The sequence below is a fragment of the Panthera uncia genome (genome assembly GCF_023721935.1).
Source record: "Panthera uncia isolate 11264 chromosome C1 unlocalized genomic scaffold, Puncia_PCG_1.0 HiC_scaffold_4, whole genome shotgun sequence".
Lineage (NCBI taxonomy): Eukaryota > Metazoa > Chordata > Mammalia > Carnivora > Felidae > Panthera > Panthera uncia.
In genome coordinates, this window is record NW_026057585.1 from 27,646,469 (window position 1) to 27,662,459 (window position 15,991).

General features: G+C 51.1%; 1 protein-coding gene across 3 annotated transcripts; it reads left to right on the forward strand.

Annotated features, from left to right (window-relative positions):
- Positions 1-1,788: 1,788 nt before the first annotated feature.
- Positions 1,789-15,126, forward strand: GFI1 (growth factor independent 1 transcriptional repressor). Of its 3 annotated transcripts, none has more exons than XM_049618461.1 (7): positions 1,789-1,874; positions 4,223-4,429; positions 4,755-4,937; positions 6,738-7,225; positions 7,330-7,467; positions 8,512-8,677; positions 10,994-15,126. In XM_049618461.1, exons 2-7 carry the CDS (start codon positions 4,315-4,317, stop codon positions 11,170-11,172), a joined length of 1,269 nt encoding a protein of 422 aa, XP_049474418.1. In that variant the 5' UTR covers positions 1,789-1,874; positions 4,223-4,314; the 3' UTR covers positions 11,173-15,126. The 3 variants fall into 3 exon arrangements, with proteins under 3 accessions (XP_049474418.1, XP_049474419.1, XP_049474420.1); XM_049618462.1 differs by lacking the exon at positions 1,789-1,874 and adding an exon at positions 3,213-3,414; XM_049618463.1 differs by lacking the exon at positions 1,789-1,874 and having other exon boundaries at positions 3,927-4,429.
- The last annotated feature ends 865 nt before the right edge of the window (positions 15,127-15,991 follow it).

Consider the following 15,991-nt stretch of genomic DNA (forward strand, 5'->3'; position numbering starts at 1 on the left):
CTTTCCCTTCAGTTTATTCAATATTTGTAATCCTTCTGATTAAGATTGCTTACCTCTGGGTGCTAACCAATTATAAGGAAAGGCGTGTTGAACAAATGAACAGTAGTGTAAGGAGAATAGCTAGGCAGGCTATTAAAAGGTGTATCTAGTCCAGCACCTGGCACACAGTAGATGTAGGACCACTGCTATAGAAAATGTCTGATCTATTAAAGCATGCTTGAACTACTGCCATGGTAACCAAATATTTTCTGCACATCTTTGGGTTTACAAAGCAAATTAAAAATCATTAAAAACACACACACACACACACACACACACACAACCATCTCTCTCTATGCAAAGGGCTACAAGGACCTTACTTTTCCATGACAATTTTGGCTTAATCTAAAATATGGTACATTATTTTGCAAGAACTGAGGAGCAACACTCCCTTCTCCCGGTATCTGACACTGGAGACGTACTGCGCAGGAAGTTGTGATCAAAATCTAGCTCAATTCACTTAGGAAAGTAACGTAATTACGACATCCACCCCCGTCAGGAAAGGGTTTAGGTTTAAACATACACAACAGGCCACACTCTATGGATCATGGCAGACATCTAGCGTTGGAAGTTGCTGCATTTATTTATGGGTGAAGTTTACATTTTCCCCTGTTCTATTAATAGAATTCTTAACTCCTTTCATCATTTACTCAGTCCACAGACGTCTCTTAAGAGCCTATCAGGGACCTAAGAGTGAAGATCCAGTGCCTACCCTCAAGGAAAACACAATCCGAGTGAAGATTTACTTTTTCCATACTCATCGGGGTGGCGCTTTTATGGCGCTGTATTGCTCTTCTCAGGACCAGGTGCCCGACGTGCGGCTCTCCCTGGCGGGCCGGGGCGGGGCGGGGTCAGCCGAGCCGCCGCCGTCGCCGCCTCCGCCGCTGCCCCCGCGCGCTCCCTCCCGCGCAGTCTTTAATTTCGCAGCTCCGACCACCGGAAATTAGCCGCGGGCGGAGGGTACCGGGCAGAGCGTGGGGGAGCATGCGTGGGGAGGGCGCGCCCGCCAGCCTAGCCGGGCGCCCGCGGGACGCGCCGCCAGCGCCCTCTCCGCCGGGGGCTCGACGCTCGCCCACCTTTTCCAAATTTAACCATTACCTAAATCCGAAGGGAAATGAGCAAACCTCTCGGATTGGGTGTCAAGGTATTTTCAGCTTCGTTGGGCGTATTTATCCCGAAGTGTTTCCACAACAAGCTATTTCGGGGCAGAGGGGCAGGTTTCGCTCTGCGGACGCCGCGGCCACTCGCCGGGCTCCAGGCCGGCGGCAGCGTCGGCCGGTGATTCACGGCCTCAACCCGGGGGTGGCCAGCCCAAATAGGCGGCGGGGTGGGGGTGGAGGTGTCCCGGGGCAGAGGGGCGGGGAGGCCTCGTTGGAGCTAGGCGCTCCCACTCCCCGGCGCTCCACTCAATCTGTGTCCTGAATCTGTGACTTCTTCTCGCTGCGGAAGTCTCCCGAGAGCCAATAATGGTTCATTTTCTTTTGAATCATTTCTAGTGCCTGGGTGTTGGGCTCTCCGGGCCTCCCCATCCTCCGCAGCCCCACAGAGCAAAAACGCTGAGGACCTCCTGGGAGGGCGGCTGGAAAGGCCAGGCCCCGGGTCCGCCTCCTAGCCCCTTGCGCAAAGGAGCGCGCCCAGACTGAGGGTTGGGGGGCAGGTCTGAGAGGACTAAGAGAGCTACTCCTTAACGCTCAGGAAGTGAAGCTTGTGGTTTTGGGGGCTGAGCTCGGAAGGAGATTAAAAAAAGAGAGAGAGAGAGAGAGACAACGCAGTCTCTCCCGAAAGCAACTCAGTTTGAAAACTCGGAGCGCAGTGCCGGTGCCCTGACCCCGCAGGTAGGTCCGCTGCGCCAGTTCTGCGCCTGCCCCCCTGGTGGGGGCGGCCGCGGGGACTAACGCGGCACCGCCACTGCGGGGGCGACCAGAGGGCGCTGCCGGGTTCCCGCCTGAAGCTGGCCACTGTGCGGGAGCCCCGAGAACCCTATCCCTAGGGGATTTGGCGCAGGGGAGCAGGATTCATCCGGGAAGGAAACATCTGGTGGGGAGGCGGTGGCAACTGCGATCAGGAGGCTGCCCCTCCGTGCCTCCACTCCCGCCTTCCCAGGCCCAGACGGTGAAGAGAGGCCCTGGCCCGCGTGCGCTCAGGGGGCCGCCCCGCCCTCCCGCCGCCAGCTGCTGCGCGAGGTCGCCTTCCCACGCGCTCAGCCCTCGTCCCTACTACCCAACCCACTCCACTCTCCCAGGGTCGGGTAGGGCCAACCCGGCATGCGAGAGAGGAGCGGGGCTCCGCCTGGGTGGAGAGGCCGCCTCTGTGCTCGCCTCATCCCGCGCGGTCCCAGCCGGCGCAAGCTCTGCGCCCGCGCTGACAATTCCGCCTGCCTCCCCACCTCCTCCGACCGACCTCGCGCCGACGCAGACCCAAGCCTCAGCAGGGCCCTCAAGACCGTTTCGCCCCATTTTTCCTTTACCTCTGAGTTTCATGGCTGCCTAAGGAATTCGTTTTTGCGTTTGTGGTGTCTATAAGGCCGAAGTGGCGGCTCACCCAGAGGCCCAGGGAAAACTGTGGTGGCAGGACTGCGCCCTAGGGCAGCCCCAGCACCCCCAAGCCTCCTGAAGTCCCGATCCTAGGGGTGGACTCAGACCGTGGCGGGTGGCACCCTCACTCCCAGGGGCCTTCTGGCTCTTAGGACTCCGGAAAGGTCCCTTGGGATTCCGATAGACGTCCCAGACGACTCTTCTCCCAAGCCTGTCCCCACTCCACAGTGGGACGTGGGATGCCCTCTAGGGAACGAGTCCCTGAGAACTCGTTTTCAGCTCGGAGCGCCAACAGGTAGTCTTATTGTCCTGCATCCTGCTCTGAGAGCCGCGTAGCTCCTAGTCTGGCAGCCTAAGACGCGCGAAGGCCAAGGACGAGATCCTTGTCCCCGCCTGTGGTCCGCCAGCACCCTTGTTACTGAACTAGCCTAGACCATGGAGAGCTGCTGTACCCCCAAGAGCCTGCAGCTCCCAGGTGAACGCGGCGCCCATCGCCTTCACTCCGAGAGGAAGGCAAATTTCGAGTTCCCTAGACCTCCTTGCCTGCCTGGTTCCGCCCCCGAGCAGCCCCAAGCGGAGCTGGAGGCTCTGCCCCGCCTCACCGCCGGGCTCAGGTTTCGACCCCGGGATTAGGTGAACTGATTGGGGGTTAATGAGAGCGGCGCGGCGGGCAGCTAGCTCCCTCCCAGGCCCGCGCCTGGACCCCGCGCACTGGCCGTGGCAGCGCACCCTGCACTCTCCGCGTTGTATAATCTGTTGTTTCTCCGCGGACTACAGACGCCGGGCAGTTCACAGCCATCGCGCACAAGTCGGGCTCGACTTCCCCTAGGCAAGGTTTTCGGTGAGCAGAACGAAAAATGCTTTTCCCAGGACTTGGTTTCCGAGGTTAGGTCTCGCCCCAGACCCTGCTTGCCCCCGCCGCACTCGGGTCTCCAGGCCAACCTTTTCCTCGCTTGAGGCACGAGTGAGGAGCGAGGGAGATCACGGGTATGCGAGTTCCACCCGGGGCCGGGGTCAGTCCTCTGCCATCTCCCCTCCCGCCACCTTCCTGTTCCTCTTCTCTTCTGCCTTCCTTCTCCAGCCTCTGCTGCTCTCAGCCCCTCTGCTGCTCTCTCCCAACCTCTGCTCGGCCAGCCTAGTGCGCCCCTCCTCTCCCACCACCCGCCTCCGGTTTGTAGCGGGTTCTTGGAGTGCTTGGCTTGTAGCCCCTTCCTGGTCCCCGATTCCTCGGCCCTGGAGTGATCAGCCCGTCGCTGCTCTACTCCCCAGCCCGAAAACTAGGCCAGGCAGGCAAATGAGTGGTCGAGTTGGGGTAACTGGCCAGTTGGGGACATCGGCTCTCCGGAGAGTTTGACGGAGCGAGTTTTGCTAGGAAAGGGGAGGGGCCAAGGGGTGTGGGCCGAACAGAAGGAAGAGGCCTGAGCCTCAGCCCCGGGACGGGTTTTACCGCTGAGCTGTGGCGGCGGCGGCGGGCTCGCGCCACCTGTCCGAGTGCCACCTGGTGAGCGCGGCGCAGCGGGGCCAAGCCCCTCCTCCCGCAGGCCTCCCTCGCTCCTCCCCGGCTGAAGCTCTCTTTCCACCCGGCTCCCCAGTCCCCGGCCCAGGAGCGTGCGGACCCGCGTTTCCACCGGGTTCTTTTCCTTTCGCAGGTCTCCGCCTGACTGGGGCAGAGCAAGAACTCGAAGTAACAGTGGGCTGACGGCGGCTCCAGGCAGCGGAGTGGGGAGCGCGCCGGACCACCATGCCGCGTTCGTTCCTTGTCAAGAGCAAGAAGGCTCACAGTTACCACCAGCCGCGCTCCCCGGGACCCGACTATTCCCTCCGCCTGGAGAACGTACTGGCGCCAGGCGGAGCAGGTGCGGGGCGCGCGCGGACCGGGAGGGGCTGCTCCCAGGGACGTAGATCGTGCGCCCTGACACACCATCCCCAAAGGAGCCGGGAAGGGCGACCCTGAAGCCTCCTTTGCTGCCTTTTTTGTTTCCAACCGTCCGGGTCCCTTCCGGCCTCGTCGCCTAGGTGCCACGGCCTCTTTGCTCCGGTCCTCGGATCCGGAAGGGTTCCCGGCCAGGTCTGGGAAAAAAAGAGGACGCCCGGGTGCCACGGGTTGGGGAGGCGCCACTTCAGAACCATTGGCCCCATTCAGGGCTCAGCCTGAGCTCCTATCCTGCCTCCTCTCCGCAGACAGCACCTCGAGCGCAGGAGGGGCGAAGACAGAGACCCGGGGTCGTTTGTCCCCCGACTCACAGATGACTGAGGCCCCTGACAGAGCCTCCGCATCTCCGGGCAGCTGTGAGGGCAGCGTCTGCGACCGGAGCTCAGAGTTTGAGGATTTCTGGAGGCCTCCGTCGCCCTCTGTGTCTCCAGGTAGGAGCCGGTTGGGAGCTCTGGGGCCGGAGCAGCAGGGTTCCCACGGTGAAAAGTAAACTAACTCAGCTTTGGGTTCAGAGATGCTAAATGGATGGCGGAGGGTCTTTCCGACAGGAGAGCGCTTGTTCGTGGGGTAAGGAGCCGGTAGGGGAGGCATCTGGCTTTTCTGGGACTGCGTCAGCCTGTTTGCGGGGTCTGTTGCTTGGATCCGAGGCGGCGGGACCCGGGTTGTTAATCTCTAACGTTCGTTTGGCGGAGATGGTGGGTGAGAGAAAATAAATGAGTCGTCTCGACAGGCAGCAACCTCGACATTTCGTTTTCTGATCAGTTGACTGCTTAGAAAGAGCTAGGATCCCCAAATCCAGACGCTGGAGTCTCAAACGGAAACCTGGGCAGTCTTTAAAAATTCCTCTGGCTCCCGCAAGCATCGGGCCTGGCAGAGCTGGGCGCTAAGCGGGAGGGACGGGTCGGGACGAAAATCTCTGCCCTCCTCTGAGTTTTTGCAGGCGCGGATTGGGGGCCTGTTTGATTTTTCGTTCGGCGGGGTTGGCCGGCCCAGCCTTAGAGACCAGTCGGTTGGCTACATTTCCAGACAGCAATGGAGTTTTGCGCAAAGTTTTGTGCACTTTGGGTGGGAGCGAGTCGTGGGTTCTGATCAGGGAAGGAGAACACACATTAGCTGCATTCTGCCAAGTGCCTGTTATTTCCAGATTGCCTTTACTAGTTTTAAAAGATAGTCCCAACCCCATTCCTCAGTGCGTTGACCTGGTTAAAGCCATGGCTGCAGCGAATGTGTCTGGGAGCCTGCAACCCGATGATTCTTCATGGCTGTGCAGGACACCAACCTCCAAGAAGGGATGCCGCCGCAATCTCTCCGCGGGAATCTTGGGGTGCATCCTCTCATTAAAGCCGCTAGCCTGGAGTGTGCAGTGTGGGAACAGATTTGTAAATCCGTATGCAAATAGGGAAAGGATACGTTGGGTGTCTGGTTTTAGCAGAATTCACGTTGGGCAGCGGCACAGAGGCCTCGAATGTGGGAAAGCTATGGCACTGGCAGATGGTGGCTAAACCTTGTCAATTCTTCTCTGAGAAATGTGGAGTTTTTTCACCATCAAGCAATGACAAGAATGAGAATGGGGAGTATTGTGGCAGGCATTTCAAGCTCCAAACCTTCTCCCGCTGTCCCTTTGCAACTTGCACTGGGTATTGAAGGAACTGTTAGGAATGTTAATACTTCCCCGTTTTTTTCCCAGACAGATGTCTTCGGTAGGCCGGGCTGCATTTTGTTTGTCCTCTCCCTCCTTCCTTATCGATCCCGGAAAGAAAAAAGACGAGTGGGAATCTGTAGGGGCCGGGAGAGTGCTGGCGCTGGGCGCTGGGCAGTCTGCGCAGGAGCGCTGTCGGGCCCTAAGGGGGGCCGCCTTCTCCTGCTCAGCTCAGCTCAGAGTAGTTATCAGCGCAGACGGCGTGGCGCGCTTGTTTTCGTGGCACCGCGAGTTGCTCCGGTCCCACCAGAAAAGACCCTCCTAACGTCGTGCGTTTCCGCTGCCCTGGCACTAAATTTACCCATCTCCTCGACCGATGCCATTTTAATTATCCGTTTGCTGCCCTGCCGCCTGCAGTGATCCTCGAGGTCCCAAGACCCGGTCCGCGTTTTACTCGGGGGGCGTCAGGGCACCTACCGCGGCGCCTGGTGCACGGAGTACTCCACCAGTGCTGGGCAGCTGGCAGATGCCGCTGGGCGGCCTCCGCCCCGCCGTCTGAAGCCTGACCGGACGCCCCCTTGTGCCTCCACAGCCTCAGAGAAGTCGGTGTGCCCGTCGCTGGACGAAGCCCAACCCTTCCCCCTGCCCTTCAAGCCATACTCGTGGAGCGGCCTAGCGGGTTCTGACCTGCGGCACTTGGTGCACAGTTACCGGCCGTGCGCGGCCCTGGAGCGCGGCGCGGGCCTGGGCCTCTTCTGCGAGCGCGCCCCGGAGCCAGGCCACCCCGCGGCGCTCTACGGCCCGGAGCGGGCTGCGGGCGGCGCAGGGGCCGGGGCGCCCGGGGGAGGCAGCGCAGGAGGTGGCGCTGCCGGCGGCGCGGGCCTGGGGCTCTACGGCGACTTCGGGCCCCCGGCGGCAGGGCTGTACGAGCGGCCGACGGCGGCGGCCGGCGGGCTGTACTCTGAGCGCGGCCACGGGCTGCACGCGGACAAGGGCGCCGGCGTCAAGGTGGAGTCGGAGCTGCTGTGCACCCGCTTGCTGCTGGGCGGCGACTCCTACAAGTGCATCAAGTGCAGCAAGGTGAGGCTCCCGCGCGCTTGGCTTAGTTGGCCCCACGCCCCCGCCCCTGGCCCGCGCCCCTCGGCCCCTCTCAGCGGCCTTCTCCCCGGCCCCACCCGCCTCAGGTGTTCTCCACGCCGCACGGGCTCGAGGTGCACGTGCGCAGGTCCCACAGCGGCACGAGACCCTTTGCGTGCGAGATGTGCGGCAAGACCTTCGGGCACGCGGTGAGCCTGGAGCAGCACAAAGCCGTGCACTCGCAGGTAAGCGCGGGGCGCGAGGCCGCGCGCGGCCCTGCTCAGGTTCACTTTCGGGGATGTTCCGCTTCTCAGTGCAGTACCGGCCACTCTCCGCTTGGCATCTTTTCCCTTGGACGTCCCCGGACTGCCCTCAGTCTCCTCCACCGAGGCACTCTGCCCGGATGTAGGTGTGTAGGGAAAGGTGGCCGGCTCTGGCTTCCAGGCAGCCCTAGAGTTTGGTGTCACATCATTGTAAGCCTCCAGAGGGTGATCCTGATCATTACTTTGGGTTTGAGGAGGGTTTGTATGCACTCTTGCTGCGGATATATCAGATTTATTAGCTCTGGGTTTTGTTTGTTTGTTTGTTTTTTGCCTCGCTTCTTATCACCAAATGGTTGTCACTTAATCAGCATTGATCCCTCCCAAATGAAAAAAAGGGATGTCAGCTCATTTAGAGTATCCAGCAGCATATTTTTCCTGCTGTTCTTTCATTCATTCCTTTATTAATATTTGTTGTCCAACTTCCAGTTGCTAGGCACGTGAGAATCCTGTAACACATCAGGTCCCAGACAGGATGCCCCCACAGAATTTTTCAGCTTAGCTCAGTGACAGAGAGTAGATAAGCAATTAAGTATACAAGTAACTATGACAAGAGAATGCTCACCTACAGACTTACTAAAGAGCAGTATTCTTCCATCTCTCTCAACATTGGCCAGAGGGGGCAGTGGTCTCAACTGACTGAGATCTAAGCCTCCTGTTGAGGAGGGTGGAGAAGTGTTTGTAAATGGGTGTCAAAAAAGCAGGGTGGGGATACATTTTTGCCATGGGGTGTGGAGGGTTGTGGGTGAAAAGTGGGTAGAAAAAGTGTTAAAAGGGGAAGAGGTTGGGGTGGAGGAGGTAGAGATTGGAAATCAATCCGGGGAGAGAGAATGATGGGGCAGGCTAAGTGGAAGGGGAGCCCGAAGAAAAGGAGAGCCCTGGCTCTGGGGACTTCATGGTTGGGTTAGTGGTGAGGAGGATGGCAGCCTAGATGCCTGCAGTAGGAATGCCACATTTTTCTATCCACAGGAACGAAGCTTTGACTGTAAGATCTGTGGCAAGAGCTTCAAGAGGTCATCTACGCTGTCCACACACTTGCTTATCCATTCAGACACCCGGCCCTACCCTTGTCAGTACTGTGGCAAGAGGTTCCACCAAAAGTCAGACATGAAGAAACACACCTTCATTCACACTGGTAAGCTGAAGGCCGTTGGCTTGTAGAAAAACACCTGGTGAGGGCTGGAGTGGGGGAGCATTGTTCTTCCCACCAATACAATTCACCTTTCCTGTGATATTCTGGCTGCAGAATGAGCGGTACCTTCCAGATTGACTGCAGTTAATCACTGCAGTGTATGCAAGAAAACAAGCAGGCAGATTCTCTTAAGTTTGTTTACAAACAACGTTCTCCCCCAAAGGGGCCTTGATTTGGGGTTGCATCCCAAGAACCACTAAACTGATCAGCCTCAGGCTCTTTATCCTTGCAAAGACTATTTTCCTCCAGCAGTTTAACTGCTGCTCCAACTGCTCAGAGCAGGGTAAGATGTGAAGCTCCAGAGATTGAGGACTTTCTGCAGAGCTCCCACCCAGCCTTTTAGGGGAGGGACTTATGTGTGGCCTTTTGGCTGCATTTTTTTTTTTTTTTTTTTTTTTTTTTTTTTTTGTAATCTAAGAGCTTATCCTGATTGAGGAGGGAAAAAACAATGGTAAATATTACTGAGCTGTCTGCTAAGCACTTTTTAAATGCATCGTCTCATTTTATACTCACAAAAACTCTGGGAGGTAGAGACTATTCCATATCTCCATCTTAGAGATGAGGAAAGTGAGGCACAGAAAGATTAGGTAACCTGTCCAGGGCCCCAATAGCAAGTGGCAGGGCCAGGACTTAAATTCAGGTCTGCCTGATTTCAAATATCTATTATCTTGACCACTGTTTACTGTATTTTCAGAGTCATGAAGGTTGGTAGATGTAGAAAACTTCTATTTACTTATTGCTCTTTTCAAAATTTCAGCAAGTTCATGCCATAACAATGATAATTCTTTACCTATTATAATACTTTGTTATTTACAAATTGCTTTCAAATCTAGCCCTTCTTTTGATCCTTACTGCCACCCCATAAAGTAGTCTTGCCATCCTGAAACTCAGGGTGATGCAATGATTTAGCACAGGCCAGGCTAAGAGTAAATCTTGAGGCCATGGAATGCTCTGGCTTCCAATCTTGGACTCTTTCTGCAACATTTTGATTGTGTATAGGTGGCAGTTTTAATGCCAGGTGCAGTCTCTTTAATAGTAAATAATACACTTACAAGGGACCCAGAATTCTGGCTGTTCTATTCTAGAATATGAATACTGATTTAAAACAAATTCCAGTGTGTTCCAAACACCGACCATTGATGTTTATAAATATGTTTGGGCAGTGTAGATGCCCCCATCAGAAAACCCAGAAAAATATCCTATTTTAATCGTGATCCCTTGTCTGAAATTTCCATGTAACTCACTCCTTTTGAGTAAAAGTATTTAAAACACTTACCAAAATGCAACTAGTATCTTGACTGAATGAAACATTAAGTCCTTATCAAACATTTACATCTTAGCTAGAATTTGTTTCTCAGATTTGTTTGACCCTAAAGGGATAGGGTAAGTTTTGATGGGTGCTTCCTTATCAAGGAAATCTGAACCATGAAGACAGAAAGGGGCACAGCAAGAGGGATAGAAGTCTCTTCAAAAACAAACTTCATCTATTGTTGCACTTTTCCAAGACCAAGCCCTGACTATAATGCCATGCTGAAGCTATGTGAAAATGCATGCCATTTACACAAATGTTAAACAGCACATGGTTTGGGGGGAAAGACCAAACATTTTTTATTTGTTATTTATTAATCTGTGGTGAAGATTTGCTAGGATATAAAGAATCCTTATAAAAAGAAAGTAAAATCAAGATAGAAGGATCAGCCATCTTGAGAAATACTTCGTGACCCAAATGTGGATTTTAAAAATACGACTTTGAGAAATGTCTGTGCTTCACATACATTCTATTGTCCTTCAAGAGCAAGAAAGAAGACAGGCTCACTGGTCCACACAAACCAACGCCCACTTGGAAACTCAGATTTGAAAACTTCCTCTGAATAAGAACAGAGTCACATGGTTTGAAGGACAGGCCCCCACCCCCACATTGAACATCTGCTCTGGGAGCTCTCTGCTTCTAAAGTCAGGGGTGCCTTGCCAGGGTGGATTCAGCTGTGAGTCTGGGCACGTGGCCTTTGCTCTGTTTCCGTTTAGCAGGAAACGGTTTGAGGCCTTTTGCTGGGAACCCCCACTCAGAAAGTCTCCCTTTCACCTGGTGCACCCATGACTTCCCAGGACTTGAGTTGCAACACGTCACCCTCCAAGTCACTTAAAGGCCTCAGACTGCGTTGCAGCCAGCTGCTGCTAAGAGCATGTGGGTCACAGTGAGTCCCCTCTAGCTTTATCATAGACTCATACTTCCTTTCCTCCCCTCCTCCATCCCTGCAGGTGAGAAGCCCCACAAATGCCAGGTGTGTGGGAAGGCATTCAGCCAGAGCTCCAACCTCATCACCCACAGCCGCAAGCACACAGGCTTCAAACCCTTTGGCTGTGACCTTTGTGGGAAGGGCTTCCAGAGGAAGGTGGACCTCAGGCGGCACCGGGAGACACAGCATGGGCTCAAATGAGGGCCCTGGCTGGCTGCAAGCAGCAAGCAATTACACAACACTACGGAGGGCAGCCTCCCCACTTGCTATCATTCACTTCCGACATTTCAGGCCCTCGGAGCCAGTCCGAAGATCCCAGCAGGGTGAGCCCCTCCACCTTACTTCCTGGAACTGCAAGAGGGTATAAATTACCTTTACAAAGTTCAGCCCAGAGCGGGAACCAAGTAACTTACTGGGCTGTGAACATGCCGAATAGGGTCCCCCACACCGGAAGGAAGACTCAAAAGTCAAGAGGGGCTCAGATAAAATCCTGGGCTCTGCAGTTCTCATTCCCAGCCCTGCTCCACAGACAGGAAAACCCTTCAGGTTTCTTCCCTCCTCCTGACCTACCCCAGATACTTGTGTGGAAGAGGAGGAATCACCATTTACAAGGTTGACACGTGCTAATGTTTTTATCTAGAATGAAAAATGAGTGTTACTTTTTTTTTTCTTTCTGGGGAGTCTGTTAACCCCTTTCTATTGGGTGCTGCCTGTAAATCTTGGAAGAATCAATTCTCCCACTTGAAGAATGGTTCAGAAACTGATTTGGGGAAGGAGTTTCATACTTTTGAAATGACAAAATACGCTGTCCAGCCTGTTTCATTTTTTTTAAATTTTTTTTTTTTTAACATTAATCTATTCCCGAGACAGAGACTGAGCATGATCGGGGGAGGGTCAGAGAGAGGGAGACACAGAATCTGAAACAGGCTCCAGGCTCTGAGCTGTCAACACAGAGCCCGACGCGGGGCTCGAACTCACGGACCGCGAAATCATGACCTGAGCCAAAGTCGGCCGCCCAACCGACCGAGCCACCCAGGCGCCCCCAGCCTGTTTCAAGAGGGAGCAGAAGAAAAAAAATCACTTGGTGGTGAGAGGAGAGGAGAGTCCTTCCTGCAGGAGGCTTGTGAAGACTTCATCAGAGCAGCACCTCTGGACAACAAACCATCTGTTCACTCAGCAAGTGTTTATTGACCACAGGCTGCAGGCCTAGGTATCAGGGAGCCAGAGATTAAAGGTATGGTCCTTGCCCCTGCCCTTCAAAAGCTAACAGTTGCACCTCCGAGTGGCTGGGTCTGATTTTTCCCTCCAAAGGAATTCGGAGAAGACAAATAGAATCTTGAACCTTCTTTTCTGACACATTTGGATTTTATCAAGCATAAACAAACAAAAAAGGCTGAACAGATACTTCCAAGATTTGTGTGTATATTCAGTTTTTGATTGTTACACTGATATTTTTAAGATGTCTAAGCTAGCAGGCATGTGAAATGATCTTCCGTGTGTACTAGAAGGACACAAAGTGGTATTTTTACGTTGATGAGGTTTGTAAATGTTTTTAGATCTTCTGGAGTGCATTTTGTTTGTTAATACATATTTATTAGAGTGATGTTTTAAGTTAATAAAGTATTGAGACTCTTACCTATGGCTTTTCATTTAGGTAGGGAATTTGGAAAAGACTTGTTTTAGTCCACAGTGGGAGTTGGTCCTCAAGAAGCTATAGTGAGGTATTAAAAGTAAAGCAGACGAGCCAATATCCAGAAGAGAGTAAGATCCAATTGCTCTGATTTTCGTATGCTTTTCCCTTCTATACCTCAAAAATCCTTCTTTCTTAACAGAAAAACTAGGTATACAAAACTAAGCTCTTGTCTTAGAGAGTCCCTGATGGTCCCCATGTACATAGATCCTTCTGAGGACCTCAGGGTTGTTTTTGTTTGTTTGTTTTTTGTGTTTTGTTTTGTTTATAGGTCAGAAGGCTCCCATATGAATAAAGAAATCACAGGCCTTGGGTCCAGAAATTGAGTCTTAGTCACAGCTCTGTCACCAACATGCTGTGTGACGTAGGCAACTCCTTTGGCCTTCCTGATTCCAGTTTCCTTGACCATAAAATGGGGATATGGTTCTGTCATCCTAATCCAACCCTGACTGCTTTGATTCTGTGGAGACTGGAGGGGATAGAAAGTGTGTGATATTGGTTAGTTGCCTCATCTACTGCAAGTCTAAATATAAAGATGCATCAGGGGAGAGGTAGTAAAATTGGAATTTGAATTATTTCTGGCTCTATCCCACCTGTGGGAATTTCTTGCATGAATCAGTCCTTAACAAAATGAAACTAGAATAAGGTCCTGGCCTAAATTCCAACTACCTGTGCTCATTCTAACATCTCTCAGCCAAGGTATGCATGGCCTGTGGTGACCACCAGTAGATTGTGCATTTCGATTCAAATCAATTTCACACATACCGATTGAGAGCCTAGTATGTGCCTGGCACTGTTCTAGGTGGTGGGGGTACAGCAGTGAGCACAGTGTCCTATGGAGCTTTATTTATTTTGTCACTGCTGAATCTTCAGCTCCCAGAACAGTGCCTGTCACACCAATAGGAGATCAGTAGGTATTTGCTGAGGTAGTAGGTAAATAAGCAGAGAAAATAAAATTCTGCTTAACTCTGACCAGCTCTGCTTTCTAGAGCACAATGGAAAGATAAATTGCTTGAAACTTTAGGAAAACAATTGAACACATAGGACACTCTCTGAGTTGGTGGGTAAGGGGGCAAGACTGCTTTTCTCCAGTCTCTCTAAATCTCAGTCCTTGGCTGTGCTTGGTTGGTTTTCAACACCATGTCTTTCCATGTCAGTTTACTCTCATTCAAAATTTACATTTGTTTATAATGCAGTTGAAGATAATTTTCCAGAACTGATGGTTGAACAGTTACAGCATCCAGAAACCTCTTCCTAGTGTCCTGGGAAACAAAACTCCCAGGGAATAAAGATCACAAAATGTCCTTCGCACAGAATTCACTGTGCATACTGGTTGATTATTTCCAACTGGTTTGAAAAGTAAAGAAGTTGGCGTCAAGAGGTAAGTAGACTGATTGAAATCTAGTTATCTGTCCTGTCCTTCTCTGATGACATTTAGAACTCTGGGGCCATTTTCATAATCCTTGTTTTTGCTATAAATGAGAAGTTGTAATTTTGATGTTAACAGTACGCCTTTTTAAGAAAAAAATATATCTTGATATCCTCAGTTCAGAATCAAAACAAATTACTGCGCCTGTTACTGTGTGAAATTTGAAGATTGCAAATATCTCTCTTAATGTTATTACTTGCCTCCATTAAAAATAGATTGTGAATATTCCATGTCACATTATTCATGAGGCAGGCTCTATGCCTTTTGTCTGCTGGAGTAACAGTAGAAAGGGTAACAAGAGACACCAGAGCACACCTTTGTTTCTTTCACTAAATTTTTAATAACGCCTCCAGCTAGCCAGTTGGTGAAGCTCAGCTCTTGCATAAAAGTGGAAAAGCACAGCTATCTCAGAGAAGACCAACTCTTTCACTAGCGAATTTCAGGTTGCGTTCGTCTACACCAGAGATGATTAAATTACCTATCAAGTGTGCCTAGCTATCAGGATTCAGGCCACCTAAAAGGTGAATTTCATCTGATTGATTTGAGACACGAATGGAACAATTGAGTTTTAAAAGCCCCACCTTAATTAAAGGCATAGCAAAGTATCTCTCCCAGACGAATTCTTGACTGCCATTGCCCTTGAAAATTGGGTGGCAATAGTGATTTGACCCACATCATTTTGTTGTGTGCCTGTTTTATAACCTGGTCGTTTAACAGAAAGAAAAGAATTTAGAGGAAGGCCTAAAAGGATGTGACTTTGTACTGTACACTTCTAGAGAACTATTTGTTTAAATCTCTGCTGCTATATTATTTTTACAGTAAAAAGTTTTTTTAAAAAGGTTTTATTTTAGCAACATTCCATTTGTTAAATTAAAAAACTTTTTAATAAAAAAGTTAAGTGTCACCCCAAACCCTTCTAGCTTGGAAGGTTATGCGTAGTTTATTTTCAGTGTTGCTTTCCAATCTTTACCCACGTGTGTGTATATTTATATTTTTATATTTTTAACCCTGTGATCAGGGGAATTTACAATTTATGTCTAGATAGCTCATATTTACTTGTAATATGGACACATAAAACTGAAATATTTATATTTTACAATGAGAATTTTGACAATTTTTATGGTTAAGTTTTATTGAAATTTTAGTATTTATCAGGATTTCATCAGTAATTAAGATCCTGAAGTTTTACTTTGAAGTTATTCACTTTTTAATTTTTTTAATTTTTATTTATTTTTATTTATTTTTGGGACAGAGAGAGACAGAGCATGAACGGGGGAGGGGCAGAGAGAGAGGGAGACACAGAATCCAAAGCGGATTCCAGGCTCTGAACTGTCAGCACAGAGCCCGATGCGGGGCAGGAACTCACAAGCCATGAGATCATGACCTGAGCCAAAGTGGGACACTTAACTGACTGAGCCACCAGGCACCCCAAAGTTATTCACTTTTTAAATAAAGCATTAAAAAAAATTTTTTTTTAACATTTATTTATTTTTGAGACAGAGAGAGAAAGAGCGTGAACAGGGGAGGGGCAGAGAGAGAGGGAGACACAGAATCTGAAACAGGATCCAGGCTCCGAGCTGTCAGCACAGAGCCTGACGCGGGGCTTGAACTCACGGACCGTGAGATCATGACCTGAGCTGAAGTCGGACGCTTAACTGACTGAGCCACCCAGGCGCCCCTAAATAAAGCATTTTAACATATGGGAAATTATAAATAATATAATAAACATAATTCTGCCATATTTACTTTGGGTTTTATTTTTAAAATAAAATATTACAGACATGGTTGAATATCCTCTGGAATATATTCCTCCTTAACACCATTCCCTTTCTTCTCTCCTCAGAGGCATCCAGTTTACCAAAGTTGGTACATATCATTGCCATGACTATTTTTATACCTTT